The sequence below is a fragment of the Schistocerca cancellata genome, chromosome 5 (assembly GCF_023864275.1).
Source record: "Schistocerca cancellata isolate TAMUIC-IGC-003103 chromosome 5, iqSchCanc2.1, whole genome shotgun sequence".
Taxonomy (NCBI): Eukaryota; Metazoa; Arthropoda; class Insecta; order Orthoptera; family Acrididae; genus Schistocerca; species Schistocerca cancellata.
The window spans coordinates 77,300,665-77,314,344 of NC_064630.1; the positions used below are offsets into that span (position 1 = coordinate 77,300,665).

The window sequence follows — 13,680 nt, forward strand, 5'->3', positions numbered from 1 at the left end:
TGATATAATCCAAACACTGCACTGGGAATAGTCAGCTCATTAACATGGTACCTTCCAACCATTCAAAGAGCATGAACCTAAATTTTATCCAGGAAGTCAAAAATGTGCACATAATGATGAATGGATTTGTCTGTACAGCATGGGTACCTCACAGTGGTGCATACATAAAAGTGAGGTTTGCAGTTCACAGCTTCATGTTTTTAACATGCTGTGCTGGTCAGGATTTTCTCATACAATGTCTCACTGCTTTCTTGTATGATAGTAATGGTATTAAGAGGTACACATCACAGATGATGTTTCTCCACTGTCTGTAGCAGATTTGTATATTTATTCTTGGAATCAGACTGGGAAATAATATTCACTATCTTTTGTATGTTGGTTTTATACTGCTGGTTTTTACTGTATATTCAAAGTAAATTGTGAATATCAGCATGCTGTCTTAGTTCTGTGTGTTCAAGCCATTTCCAGTTCTGCAAGATATTAAAGTGAAAGTACATCAGTGCTTTTGTTTGAAAGTAATTGCCTATTTTTCAGTTGTTTTGTATTAACCTGAATGGAATTAGATTATAGGTAAAGCTGACACTGTTTATGAGATTAAATATTCTGTCTGTTGTGTTGTGGATTACATTGAATGAAAATTTCATAACATTGAAACTTGTAGACTGGATTCTTTTTAGAGTTTCAGGATTTGAATTTAAAGAAAGTTAACTTTTGTTTTGGGACATTTTTAAAAACTGTAAAGCCAGCTGCAAAAATTAAATGGTAAATAATTCAGTTGAATTATATTTCTTGAAGTAGACATTGGCCTCTTTAAATTATGGTTAACAATGCAGAAACAAAATAATAACTAAGAACGTTGATTTGCAATTTTTTGTTTCTGCATTGAAATTCATAGATATTGCGTCATGTATCAGAGGCCCCACTGTCATCTGTATTGTTCTAGTTTTAAGTAATTTGTGGTTAAATTGTGTTTACTGTATTTCTGTAGGTATAATATGTTTTTCACCTGTTTCTTTCTATTTTAGGCAAGAAATTATATTCAGTCATTACCACCATTAAAGAAGAAAGACTTCAAAGAAGTATTTAAAGGTGCCAATCCACTAGGTAATTTATTTGATTTTTGTTGTTTTCCAGAACTGCGACTTAAAATATTATTAAGTTCATATTCTAAGTACAGTGCGTGCCATTGCGTACTGTATATCATTTCTGTTGGTTACTTCTGTACATGCCCTTAAGAACCTTTTGTAGAGGTTCCCTCCTTGACTGGATGATGTACATGTAGGTCTGCATCTATGTTAATACTCTTCAAACCACTGTGAAGTTCATGTCAGAGAGCACTTAGCATGATACCACATTTTAGAGTTTCTTCCAATTTCAGTCCCATATAAAGCACAAGAATCATGACTTAAAGGCCTCCATGCGTGCTGTAATTAGTCTTATGTTCACATTCCCTACTGGAGAGATAGCTAACGGGATGAATAATATCTCTTAGTGTTCACATAATACTGGTTCTGGAAACTTTGTAAATTGTCTTTCATGGGATAACTGAAACCTATTTTCAGGAGTCTGCCAATTTAAATTTTTCGGCATTTCCATTACTCTGACCCTGTGAGTCAGGTGAACTTTTGAGATTTAGACACAACTTGACTTAAAGAACCCAGGTTGGTAACACACTCTGAACCTTGAAGGAACAGTAAATTTGGTAATGGAGGGATGTGTCGTGCGTTAAAATTGCAATGGAAGACAAAGGCTCGAGTACAGTATGCATATTTAATTTTATGTAGGGTGTAGATATGCATAGATTAAAGAGCCTTACAGGGGATTGAGTAGTGTGGAGAGATGGATCAAACCAATAGTTAGTGAAACCAGAATGTCTTAGCTGGGCTGTGGTAAATTCTGTGAGTACTCTCTAACTATAACCTTGAGCTGATGGAAGTGAGCACCATGCAGAGTAATAGCGTAATGTTGTCCATCATAGGGAACAGAGATCTTGACTGTACCAATGAGATCATAGAGCTGGTAAAAACCCTTCATATTCAAAGAGTGTTATGTGCCAGTTGGGTAGAGGATTGTTAATATGAAGCAATTGTTACCAAGCTATCTGAGTGGCACATGCCAAACTTTAGACATATAATGTTCATTCAGGTATGTTACACTCTGCTTGGGTCAGCATGTATTTCCCCTAGTTATTTGTGGAATCTTAATGATTCTTATCTCCCTAAAAATAAATCCAGGGGAATGGATGTGCTTTTTGGAAGCAATGTCCAACCAATCAAAAATCTTTGGCATGTGGCCTCTAAGAACAGTGATGGTGAAGAAATCAATGAACTGTTGGCAGAATATATGCTATTACAGAATGTTTCCTTTATTCTGAAACGTGGTATGGGGTCCTTTAAAAAGATCTCATCTTTTTTTATATTCAAAAAGCTTTCAGTGTAATGCAGGAATCTTTTAAGTTGATCAAGAAATGGAACAGTTGTAGTAGCTACATCTGTGTCTCTACACACCATCCAATTACGAATGGTGGAATGGCTTGGCAAATATGCATTAACGTGCTTAGCTTCACAATACCCAGAACTTTAACAAGAGCATTGTCATGCAGAAACCTAATGCAGCCAGATGTCCAAATTTTAAGATAAATTAGGTACTTATGATGTAAAAAACATAATGAAGTGTATGAATGGCGAGTTTTAAACAATTCTCACTTTCAATTGCCTGCAACGCACAAGTATTACTGGAACACACCAAGACTGATCTTGTGTGTATTAAGTTAAATTTGTATGTGTGACTTAAATGTCAACGTTAAGGGCGCATGACCGTAAATTGCAAGAGTGAGGCAGCTTAAGGTAGAGCAGTACATGAACCTTGAATCTTGTTCATCACTACCATTCTGCACAAATAGCACTGGAAATCGGACAGTGTGGCAGTCAGGAGTCATGAGTATTCATCTTTCATTGAAGGAAAGAAAATCTGGGAAATAGAGTTCACAAATTGAACTCAATATGATCTCAGGCACGTCAAGTCACAAGATTTTTCAATGTTGTTTACTACTGTGACTAAAACAAGTTTGTATTGGTATTCTAGTGCATTTATTGGCATCTACGAAGTCAGTGAGGGCTCTCAATTATCTGCCATCAACAACTGAGATATTGGTAAAAAGGCTGTTATTTTGGAAAAGACATGCTTGACATTCTTCTCCGTCTTTGTCCTGTCAGTGGTTTTACTTGATTGCTAATGACCCCATTGTTGATGGAATTTGAAAACTTGATGTACATCTACATGCACATCTATCCCTGCCAAAGCCATGCCCCCATATTCTTGTCCAGACATTTATCTGTTTTTCACATTTGCTTTCTCTTTGTATAGTTTTAACTTTTTTTTTCATTCTCATTATTTTTCTTTGTCAAGTGTAAGTTACGGTCTCTTCTGCTCTCCACTTTGGCTGCATGTTCTGTGTATCACTTGGTACTTTCCGAATTGCCAGCTCTCTGTCTGTTGCTGGTATTTCTTTATCGGCAATACCAGTAATCTTTTCCTGTTGTGCTGCGATATTTGAGGTCACGTTATTGCCTAAACCTTATGTACCTTAATTTTATTTAAATTTTTGTTTTCATTTCAACAGGTGCAACATCAGTATCCAAATGCCATTGAATTTTGTTTCTTGTTTAATATTTATGGACTGTAAATGCTCAGAAGCTGTGTGTAATAACAGTGATTGTTGGTCTAAAGATTGGTACAGTTGTTTCTTAACTTTAAATGTGTGGAGGAAACTACAGGAATAGATTACTTATTTTGTTGATTTCAGAAGTTTAGGCATAGATTTTAGACTAATAGTGGAGAAAAGATATAGATAATCTTTCATTCTGATTTGTTTAAAGCTATTGACCTATTAGAAAAAATGTTGGAGCTGGATGCTGACAAAAGAATCACAGCAGAGCAAGCTCTGGGTCACAAGTACTTGAGTCAGTATGCTGATCCAACTGATGAGCCTGTTTCAGCACCATATGATCAGAGTTTTGAAGATATGGAATTAACAGTTGAACAATGGAAAGGTAACTTACAGCTTTCTTACTAAAGATCATTATCTTATCAGTTTTGTTGAAATATGTGTTTCATCATGTAGCAGTTCACCTTGTTTTACTAGTTTGTGATTGTCTTCCAGAACTTGTCTACAAAGAAGTTGAAGAATTTGTACCTCAGCAGCTACCGCAACCACAGGAAGCTCCTCATTAGCTTATTTACATTGTTGGTGTGTAGTTATTTGTAGAAGCTGTGTGAAATCCATGTCTGATTCCCCCCTACCATGGTTGTGTTCATTGTTTATGGATAATGTGTAATATGTTTCTGTGGCAGTGAAATGTTTCTGTTCTTTCCTTTATTACTTCACTTCTCCTTCGTATTGTAGGTGATCTGATTTTAAATGCATGAGGTTTCTTTTTGCTCACACAGTAAATGTACATCATTAAGTAAGTACTTCAAGAGGAAGTTATGTGATAAAAGATGTAATTGTTTTATGTTATCTTCTCTAACATAGATGAATAGTACATGACAAGTTGGTCTAATGTGATGAGAGTTCCTGTTGTGGTAGGAACCTCCTGTACAGTTTTAAGCATTGAGCTTCCAAATTGTCCTTACAGATTTAAATTTCTGTACAGATTCAGTGAAACATATTAACTCAGACTTTTTCATTTATCTTAATATACAATTTATTTTTGTTAAAATGCTTTGTCACAAAGATGTATGTAAATATGAAAGACTAATCTCTGTGCTATCTCACCACTTTCCCTCACCCATCATATTAAAAGTTCGAGAATGTGTACTGTGCAGTTTACTCAATAATTAAGAACTACAAAGCCCACAATCATTTTCACTATGCTGAAAACAACATTTTTTTTTCTTTCTTCCTGTAGTAATCTTTTCTGTAAGACTTCATTTTACTATTACATTATCTGTCATCAATACTGCTGAAGGATGTGAAACTTGAGCATCTCCCAGTGTATCATATGTTCACATAACATACAGGAATGCAGCCAGGTAACATGCTTGACAAAGGCCAATACTTCAACAAGTGAACACCCTGTCATTTTCAAGGCACAGATGAAACTGCGCACAGAAGGTTAAATCCTCTGTGGATGGTGTCACGTCAGCCGGAAACAAAAGACTGTGTGCAGAAAGACAAAACAAACTGCAAACACCTGGGGGCAACACGCAACTATAGATAACCAATGCCACACATTACAGTACTGAAGTATTTATTAACAGCAGATGAAGAAGTGTGGTAATTATTCCCTCTGTTGTTTGATCAGGGAGAGAGCATGATTCTACACGAATTTAAGCAAAAACCTCTGTTTCTAAGGTGACTTCCCAGTTTAATCAATAGAGGTAGAGGTTTTTGGTTACATTCTGCCCAGAATCCATCTCTCTCCCTGTTCAGGCAACAAAGGAGTAGAGGTAACATTACTTCTGCACCATTTCACAAAAACTTCACTATTGATAGTGTTTGGTGTTTGTTATTTTTGTTAATGCAAGTTGTTTACAGTTTGTGTTGTCTTTCTCCATATGTCATCTCTTCTATATAGTTGTTGTAACCCCGCCCACTGAGGGTTTAAGTTGCCATGTACATGAACCTCTAGTTTTTGTGCCTCAAAAATGTATTGTCCAGCTGTCAAAAGTATTGACAGTTGTCAAGGGCATTACATGGCCGCATTCTGGCGGGAACACTGCCTAAAGCTTTCATTGTTTTAATCACAATAAACTTGTGAAAGTTTTCTGTCACAATTTTACATTTCTTTAGGATACATGAACAATGAATTATGTGTTAGTAGTTCTTCTAATGTGCAACTATTTCATGTTAGCTTAAGAAAATTCTGACAATTTTCAGAATGTAACAATATGTGTTATGTTCGCGTAGCAATATCATTTATGCCCATGTATCATGGGATCTATTGATGTATTAGAACCAAAATAACTGTCTGTGTGGAACAAATTGTTTTATGGATGCTTAAACTTGTAGGATGCAAGAATTTCTGTGAAATGCTGACTGAATTGTGGCCTATTTATCACATTTTAACTAATTAGTACCTTATCAGTGCAATCTTATTTTTTGAACTCTTTAATCTGTGGAAGTGACCAAGAAAACACACATTGCTCTGTATTGCCTTCGTTGAAAAGGCAAAATTTCTAGAGGGAATTTTTTTAAAATTGTGTTATACGATAATTTTTTCCCAGAGCCCACAGTGTCAGTGAACTTTAATACTGCTTTTTTGATACTTTTGTAGTACTTGCCTGCAAAATATTTATGCTGGCATTATTGTCTTCTTCGTAAGGAATGTTGTATTGCTTATAAGATGACAATAGAAAGGTATATTTTTATCAGATTGATTTTTAAACTGGTGCTTAAATATAAAAAATATAGTGTGGAAGCTGAAAATTTGTGTTGTATATACTTGTCACCACTTGATCATTAAAGAATGTGCATATTGTACTTGTTAGCTTTGTGAATTGATAAATTGTTGCATTACTTGTATCATTTGACACTACAGCTATTTGTGGCCTACTTAATCTGTACAACATGTCAATTGTTTGCATGTCTTCAAGATTTACAGAAAATTTAGAAAAATGCTAGAGTTAGATTTTTCAATTTCCCATGGGGTGCTCTCCTAACGCAGTTTATTGTGTAGTGATATTAATCAAAAAGAAGGTTTTTGCTGTGTAAAATCTTGAGTCACTGATCCATAAATAGTATAGAATGGTTTTATCTCAAATATGTCTATATTCCTTAATTGTAAGATTGTTGTAGAGTTCTTGCATTTTAGAGAGTCAAAAGAGAGTTTTTAAGATTGTCATCAGTGCAGAGAATTTGGCCATGAAAGAATTGTAATGAAAATATCAGATATTTTTCATACATTAGTTTACAAATGAGAACTCCAAATGTGTAGCAGCACAAGAATTTAATTTGTAATTGGCCTTGTAGGTATTTTGTAATTGAATGTTAAATGATAGAAAACTTTTACTGCCTTGTTCTGGGTTTTTATAGATATATATTTTTCTTACATCACTTTTGCAAAGTTTATGAAGAAAGGTATCAGCTAAGAAGTCTTGTGTAAGATCTGACACTGTGTAATTATTTATGGGATTGAACCGAAAGGTTAATAGCTGAATTGAACTGAAAGGTTAATAGCTGAAAGATCACTTAGCAACACGAGTGTGTATTTGTTTCACAATCCATAATTTTGTAGTGAAATTTGTAAAAGGCCTGTAGAGCAGTATTTTTTCCAGAAATGTTTTATTTTGTAAATATTTTATTCATGTTATTTATTCCATATTGGCAACAAGGTTGCTACAAATTTAAGTTACAAATGTGTCGCGTCTTGAATATTTTTTTGTAACAATGTTCTGTGGATTTAATTTAAATGCAAAGCATTTTTTTCAGAATTTAGGATAATATGAAAAATTGTTACCAGAAAAGAAGCAAGTATGAAATATAAAATAGAGATAACAACAGAGCTATCTTTTTATTGTAAATTATTTCCATAATAACATGAAAACACAAAGAAAATATTATTTTTATACTTACATGTATGTGTTGCAAAATATTGTATTATATGATAAAAAAATCATATGTTACTGAAAATCACTATGTTGACTAAATGCTGTTTTTGTTCCCAAATGTGCCTGTGACTGTAAGCCGCAATAAACATGTAAGAATGGAGTTTTCATTGTTGGTTGAAATTAATTTTTATACTTTCATTCACATCACTGTAAGAAGACAGTTAAACATTAAGCCCACCATTTATTGGTGCTGTGGGGATATTTCAGGATCACACGTAATTTTTGTTGGTGCTCCTCTGTCTTCCTTTCCTTCCTCAGATATTGAAAGTCGTAAATTAATAATACAGAGTGTCCAGCGTCCTGGAAAACTGGGAAAAGTCAGGGAATTATTGGATTTTTCAAAAAAAAAAAAAGGGAAAAAGCGCAGTCTCCGATTCCCTTTCGACCGCTCAGTACCCGCTTCGCTTTTCGGCAGAGCCTTCCTCTTGGTTCTGTTCAGTGCCATTATCCTTAAACCAGCCGCCGACAGGATTTCCCGATTCCAAACCCTCGTCCCCTTCGCCACCAACCCCTGCCACAGTCCAATACAAAGGCCTGCCGGTTTCAAAGTCCCTTTTCTTCTATGTTTCACTGCCAGGTGCAAGAGCCGTACTACAAACTGTTAAATTACGAAATAAACCGTACTTACAATCCGTAGTCTCTGTACAAATTGGAGAAAATATATAGGCAAGAAACCGTAATTACCACCCTCTCACTAGTAATAAAATAAATCAGTGTTCGTAACACTTCTGAAAATTAATATTCATAGACCTATCTAAATAATAATAACGTAAAACGTGTCGAGGCAAATAAAAAATCAGATCGCCACAAGTAATTACCCATCATCGTGAAATGTCACATTGGATGCCATACGCATATGTCTAAAATGTGATTACAAATTAACTGGCGCATTAGGCCTAGTAGACTGAGATTACAAAAGATCGGAAATAGCTGCGGATCGGCGATTTTTTACTAAGAGAACAATACGTTGTCACATGCCACAGTGTAGAAACATAGTATAGCACTTCCTCAAATAAATATATGAAAAAAAATGGACGCAGATTAGTGAGCCAATTAGGAGACAGACTTCAGAAAATGGACTAAATTTGCGAATCTGCCAACATAGCGAGTAGTTCTACTCGCTACGATTTGTGTTTGGTTCGGAGGACCGTTGTTGTTGCTCCATTGATTTCCTTCAGCTTTTTCCACGGTGTCTTTTTATCGTGGTTAGCGTCGTGGTAATTATTTCCATTTCCGAACTTGCGCTTACAGTTCGTGCCGTTTCCCGAGTTACCGTCGCCGTAATTCAGTTTATTGGCTACGTAACCGGTATTCGCGTCATTCGAAACATGGTTCGTATTATTGTTGTAACCAGGTACATTCGTTTTGCCGTATTGACCTTTTCTGTGCTGATTATGTTTACTCTGTTCATTACTACTCGGATTATCAACACTGTGACAACTATTGCAGTTATTCATGAATGCTTTGTAGGACTTTGCCTCTTCTTGAATTAGGTCTAAAGAGTAGATCACCGAAAGAAAATGCTTCAAATCTTCATCTGGTACATTTATTAACTTCTTCCTAAAGTTGATCGGTAATTTTGTCTTTAATATACGTAGTACTTCTTTGTGTGAGATAGGCTCAGACCAGTATCTCGTTTTCTCAATATATCGTTCAAAATACTTGTGCAAACTCCCTTTTTTCGGATTGCACAGTTACGGGGTATAAACTTCCTGTGGACTGATATCTTGCGAGGAAAGCTTTCTCGAATTCGTAAGCGTATTGCATAGTTTAGCGGTTTCACTTGCCCATAGTGCCGTGTCACCGGCGATGTGTGACATCACGAACTGAATTTATTGATATTCAGACCAGTATCTGGGTAAGATATTCCTGAATGCACGTAAAAATACACTCCTGGAAATGGAAAAAAGAACACATTGACACCGGTGTGTCAGACCCTCCGGACACTGCGAGAGGGCTGTACAAGCAATGATCACACGCACGGCACAGCGGACACACCAGGAACTGCGGTGTTGGCCGTCGAATGGCGCTAGCTGCGCAGCATTTGTGCACCGCCGCCGTCAGTGTCAGCCAGTTTGCCGTGGCATACGGAGATCCATTGCAGTCTTTAACACTGGTAGCATGCCGCGACAGCGTGGACGTGAACCGTATGTGCAGTTGACGGACTTTGAGCGAGGGCGTATAGTGGGCATGCGGGAGGCCGGGTGGACGTACCGCCGAATTGCTCAACATGTGGGGCGTGAGGTCTCCACAGTACATCGATGTTGTCGCCAGTGGTCGGCGGAAGGTGCACATGCCCGTCGACCTGGGACCGGACCGCAGCGACGCACGGATGCACGCCAAGACTGTAGGATCCTACGCAGTGCCGTAGGGGACCGCACCGCCACTTCCCAGCAAATTAGGGACACTGTTGCTCCTGGGGTATCGGCGAGGACCATTCGCAACCGTCTCCATGAAGCTGGGCTACGGTCCCGCACACCGTTAGGCCGTCTTCCGCTCACGCCCCAACATCGTGCAGCCCGCCTCCAGTGGTGTCGCGACAGGCGTGAATGGAGGGACGAATGGAGACGTGTCGTCTTCAGCGATGAGAGTCGCTTCTGCCTTGGTGCCTATGATGGTCGTATGCGTGTTTGGCGCCGTGCAGGTGAGCGCCACAATCAGGACTGCATACGACCGAGGCACACAGGGCCAACACCCGGCATCATGGTGTGGGGAGCGATCTCCTACACTGGCCGTACACCACTGGTGATCGTCGAGGGGACACTGAATAGTGCACGGTACATCCAAACCGTCATCGAACCCATCGTTCTACCATTCCTAGACCGGCAAGGGAACTTGCTGTTCCAACAGGACAATGCACGTCCGCATGTATCCCGTGCCACCCAACGTGCTCTAGAAGGTGTAAGTCAACTACCCTGGCCAGCAAGATCTCCGGATCTGTCCCCCATTGAGCATGTTTGGGACTGGATGAAGCGTCGTCTCACGCGGTCTGCACGTCCAGCACGAACGCTGGTCCAACTGAGGCGCCAGGTGGAAATGGCTTGGCAAGCCGTTCCACAGGACTACATCCAGCATCTCTACGATCGTCTCCATGGGAGAATAGCAGCCTGCATTGCTGCGAAAGGTGGATATACACTGTACTAGTGCCGACATTGTGCATGCTCTGTTGCCTGTGTCTATGTGCCTGTGGTTCTGTCAGTGTGATCATGTGATGTATCTGACCCCAGGAATGTGTCAATAAAGTTCCCCCTTCCTGGGACAATGAATTCACGGTGTTCTTATTTCAATTTCCAGGAGTGTACAATTGGATAAATGGACTTCTTGTCCTCTGCAAATGTTCGAAATTGGCGATGCTTGAGTAGACTTTTTACTCAATCTTCGCTGAATTTATTATACGTTCGTCTTCGTAATTACATTTTGCTGGCGACAAGTCTGGCGTTTGGAATAGTCTTTGATTCCCGAATGTCGTTTTCGGTGCATTGTCGTCGTCCGTCGGTTGCATAGGAAAATTCATTTCCGTTCTGCTGTCCGTCGAAACGGCGTTCTCCAAATTTCGGACGCGAGCGTTCATCTCCCGTCTCCACATAGGCACTTCTTCGTTTGATTCTTTTAGTTCGTCTCGCGCATTGTGCGCAGCGTCTAAATTCGCTTGTACGGCAGAACATATTTTTTCCCGTGCGCGCTGCACAGCGTTGTCGTCGGCAACATTAATTTTTGCATCAAGTTCCGTCTCCTTAGTGGTTATCCAAATGGATATTCCAATATTTATTTGCTTTTTGTGAGATTCTAGCTGTTCGTCTTAAATCTTTTGGTTATTTACTTTGAGATTTGTAACGGCAGATATTAAGTCTTCCACATCCGACTTTACTGCGGAATGCGAAGTTTTTAGATTTTCAACATCACTGTCCAGTTTATTGACTTGGCTCAAAATTGGTGCATAAGCTTGCTTCATATTCATTAACTCGGATCTGATGTTGCCTAGTAATATTTAACAGTAACATACATATATAAATAACAGTAAATAATATTAATACAATAAATGATTTTCCTGACTACAATGCTCTTTCATCATTGAGTGGTCAAACCGGCCATTTTATGTTCTCTATCTTCACTCGCAAAACAATCTTACGTCGATTTTTGCAAAATTGGATTTTTCGTATCACACCATTGCAAAATCACTGAGCTAAACTACAACTAACTACGATTTTACTTTCTGTAGGGAATCAAAGGAAAAGAATGCTATAGAAGAAAGTTACCATCTTGACAGAACAAAAATTCATTTGAATGAGTTTTTACCTCAAAGATGTACAATTTGTCATAAGCAGGATTGGTTGACTGTTTCCACATCGTGGTACAGTACATCAGATGGATATATGGAATAAAAAAAAATACAAGTTTTATATTAGAAATTGACATTAAAATTTTTACGTACGTTTATTCTTATGTGTGGCCACTCGTTTTGAGCGCCAAATATACTAACGTTTTAACTATGGTATTTGATAAATATGAGTGGATATGATTGTAGAATTATGGAAGTTTATGCTCCAGCTGGTGTAAATTGTAATTGATGTAAAATAAACTTAAATATATTCGTATATTTGTAATAATTCAGTAACTGAATAAATATTTCAAACTAATTATGTCTCGAAATAGCAGACTGATGAAATCTCAAGTTCTTATCGTAATTCGGACAAATCAGCATTTTTTGATTACTAAGCAGAATTTGTTCAACTTAATGTGTCCCAATTATTCTTGACTTTTTTTTTAAATATTACTTAAATATCTCTCACAACTATTAGCATGTGGATTAATTAGAGGTATCACTTCTTATCATTAACTAAAAGTGAACGAATTAAGTATTTCACAAATGCCACTTTTTAGTTTTTTCGAACAAAAATTATCATCAGATAATGCGTACAGTACTATTGAATGCATAATATGATCACTTCTTAGTTTATTCTACTTTTTTTTACCTTTCATTGGTTGAAGTGAAGGTCAGTAGACTAGTAGCGTGCTGAAAAGCGTTTAATTTGTGTTTTTGTAACCTAAAGAAACTCTCTAATTAGCTTCTCGCTTTGCGAGAGATTCAGAACGATTTAATTTAATCTCGTGAGTATCATGTCAGCATTGTAAGAAAAAATGTAGTAAAAAAATCTATAACATTTATAAATTGGGAATTTGTGATTGCTACTACAAAATGAAAATAGAAATGTTAAATTAAACAATTATTATTTAATAAAATAAGTTTTTTGTACTGAAGTCTAACATTTTGTGAATACTTCTCACAGTTTTGAACATAACAAAGAATTGTGTCATATTTCAGCGAAATACTTGGAAATTACAAAAATCTTAGCCCAACTCTGGAGCGAAAGAATAAAGTATTCATAATGAGATCTTATCATTAGTCGCAATTGGCGATAATAATGGAATGATTAAATAAATTCCTAACAGGAATACAAGTTTAGTTCATTTGAACAAAATGGAAGAAAATATGAGCGTGATAGCGCATGATGCTGTCAGAAAGGCGCACAACATTGAGAATTAAAGAAGAAGAAGAAGAAGAGAGAGAAAAGACAGGCGCCCATTCTTATTTTGAACAAAACACAGATAATAATGATACGCCGCTCACATTATTCCTGGCGTACATATCTGCTGACTTCCAGCACAGTTCTTGACTTAGTGCTTAGATTATATCATTAAATCTTAATACTTGGATAGAAAATAGTATGCTATTACATCACGGGTAGGGCATTATATTATGCAACTAGTGGTAAACAAAAAAACATTGGACCTTCCTCTTCCCTACACTATACAGGCTGTTCATGTCCCATATATATGTTGTGAAATGCCAGTTAATTAAATTGGTTCCATCTTTTTGAATAATCGTGCAGTCTTATTTTATCTTAAGATAAAGGAAATGAATACTATTATGTAAATTGAAGGTGGAAGGGGGGGAAAGGAAAGGAAAGGAAAAGAACTATTGATGTCAACTGCATTCAAAACATTATACAGAATTAGCAGCAGTGAGCGATAATGTGTGCCAGACCGGGATTCAAACCCAGAATCTCC

The 13,680-nt window shown here is 37.3% G+C and overlaps 1 protein-coding gene across 2 annotated transcripts in view; it reads left to right on the top strand.

Annotated features, from left to right (window-relative positions):
• The window catches only part of LOC126187458 (mitogen-activated protein kinase p38b), a 100,347-nt gene extending 92,636 nt beyond the window's left edge, over positions 1-7,711 (top strand). For both annotated transcript variants that reach the window (XM_049928549.1, XM_049928551.1), the window contains exons 8-10: positions 1,026-1,104; positions 3,879-4,052; positions 4,163-7,711. In XM_049928549.1, coding sequence (XP_049784506.1) covers positions 1,026-1,104; positions 3,879-4,052; positions 4,163-4,233 — 324 coding nt within the window. In that variant the 3' untranslated portion in view covers positions 4,234-7,711. The remainder of the gene's footprint in view (positions 1-1,025; positions 1,105-3,878; positions 4,053-4,162) is intronic.
• The last annotated feature ends 5,969 nt before the right edge of the window (positions 7,712-13,680 follow it).